Below are 2,183 nucleotides of genomic sequence, written 5' to 3'. Positions count from 1 at the left end.
CCTCGTTAATCTTTTGCAGAAGCAGTTAGGAAATTTCACCGATTTCTGGTGTCGATGATGCATTAACAGTGGGTATTCTTGCTGCGATTGCTTGTGGGGATCAATTTCTGAACACAGGAACGTAAATTTACGAAACTCAAAACCTAAATTGAAGATTTGGGGGTTTTAGGGTTTCCTGGCGGCAGCGGAACTGGAGGTGCGGCGGTGCTACAGTGGGAGACACAGTGGCTCGCTGGTGGTGCGAGAGCTGTAGAAGACGACGTGGTGCGGGTCCTGTGCAGCAGAGGCGTTTGCGCGACGACGTCGACGGAGTGCGGTGGTTGTTGGGCTGGTGCGAGGCGTCCGGTGCGGCCGACGGCGGTGACTGCAGAGGTGGTGGCTCGCGCGACAGCGAAGGCGGTCGCTATTCCGTGTGTCTTGCGGAAGTTCTTGGCGGCAACTTGTTAGCCTTTTAAAATGGCGGAGGGCTCTGCGGGTTTCCTCATTCCATGGACTTGTTTGATGGATCGAAAAGTATGTCCTGATAATAAAGTATATTTTATGTCCGGTCAAAGGAAGACTTTTGCTCAGGCTTTGGGAAATACATGTGACATTCCTTTGTCCCAGCTCCCTACCCCTTGTATTAAGGGTGACATGATTGCTGTCCGGATTGATGAGGCAGATTACTTGGCTGGTCTTGAGGATTGCAAAACCCATCTTCATGGTCGGGTTATTCTATCTAAGGGGGATAAACCTCTCACACACCTGGATTTAACTAAAAAGTTGCAGCTGGTGTGGAAAACTCTTGGACCATGGAAAGCAATTCCTTTTGGAAAGGGTTTCTATGAGTTTGAGTTCGCTTCTATAGAGGACATGCGATGGGCTCTCGGGATGGGTTCCCTGAAGTTATCTCCTGGTTTATTGAGACTGTTTGCCTGGACAAAAGACTTTGTCCCAGCTACCATGAGGAGTACCAAAGCTCAGACCTAGGTTAGAATTTACCATTTGCCTTTGGAGTATTGGAAACCAAGGACAATATTTTCCATCGTCAGAGGCCTTGGTACTCCTTTGTCTTTGGATGAGCATACTATGAGAAAGAATAGGGGTATGTTTGCTAGAGTGCTGGTGGATATTGATATGTTGTCCCCTCTTCCTGATCATCTCTTGGTTGAACGTCCAGACTTTGCTTTTGTAGCTGGTGTGGAATATGAATGGCTCCCTCCATTTTGCTCTCATTGTAAGATGATTGGGCACGAGCTTGCTCAATGTCGAGTGATCCATGACCAGGGTCGTGTTCCTGGGCCTCAACATAAACCTTCTCAGAAGACACCTTCTGATGAACAGGAACAAGGGAGGACCACGATTCCAAACCAACGTAAAGAATATCGGCAAAAAGATCTGCAGACGAAGCTCTTAGAAGGTCCCATTGTTAATTTGAAAGTTGATGCTACTGGTGGGGTTAATGTAGGGTCACCCTTGGGTCACCTTGCTGATAAAACAAATGGATGGGAGGATGATTTTGCAGATATGCCTCCTCTTGAGGATGCTTCAGATCATGATAGGTCCTCACCCAAGCAGGGGTTGTCCACTCCCACTTTGGACTCACTTGCTGTTATGCAAGCTAAGGACTCAGAGTCACATTCAACGACTCTTATTGATGGTCATCATGTGGAGGCCTCTGCTCCTGTGATTGTACCATCTCCGTTGCGTACTACCTCTCCTCGGAAGGCTAAATCACATGCAGATACTAATCCTAATGTGGAGGTCTCTGCTATTGTGACTGTACCATCTCAGTCGCCTCATACCTCCCCTCAGAAGGCTAAATATATTGGGGATGTTAAAGCAATATCGTTGGTCCTTCAAAATCACTTTTCCTCTCTTGATGCTTTGGAAACTACAGATGTGGGAGGTGATTCTCATATGGGAGCGTCAACTATTCCGCCTACCACTGTTGGAATTAATTCTGATCATATTGAAAATCAGGTTGTTTCAAAATTTTGGGCTGACTCTAATGACATGGAGGATTCTGACAGTGATAATGGGGAGGAAACAGTTCGCACTAAAAGAATTCCAGGGAGACCACCTAAGGGGACTGGTAAATCCAAGAAAACTACTAAGGCAGTTCTCTCTACAACGTCGCAATGAAGGTCTCTTCATTTTTTTGGAATGTCAGAGGATTGGGAAACCACAAAACTGTGGAGATG

General features: G+C 46.8%; 1 protein-coding gene across 1 annotated transcript; it reads left to right on the top strand.

The window, feature by feature from the left end:
* Positions 1-456: 456 nt before the first annotated feature.
* LOC137809403 (uncharacterized) lies at positions 457-969 on the top strand. Its single transcript, XM_068610522.1, has one exon. It carries the CDS (start codon positions 457-459, stop codon positions 967-969), a length of 513 nt encoding a protein of 170 aa, XP_068466623.1.
* Positions 970-2,183: the final 1,214 nt, after the last annotated feature.

The sequence above is a fragment of the Phaseolus vulgaris genome, chromosome 2 (assembly GCF_051622355.1).
Source record: "Phaseolus vulgaris cultivar YP4 chromosome 2, ASM5162235v1, whole genome shotgun sequence".
Lineage (NCBI taxonomy): Eukaryota > Viridiplantae > Streptophyta > Magnoliopsida > Fabales > Fabaceae > Phaseolus > Phaseolus vulgaris.
This window is presented reverse-complemented; position numbering and strand designations above follow the sequence as displayed.

Bases quoted from the DNA above. Each gene is read 5' to 3' on its own strand.
- LOC137809403 (XM_068610522.1), top strand. From the start codon at position 457: ATGGCGGAGGGCTCTGCGGGTTTCCTCATTCCATGGACTTGTTTGATG.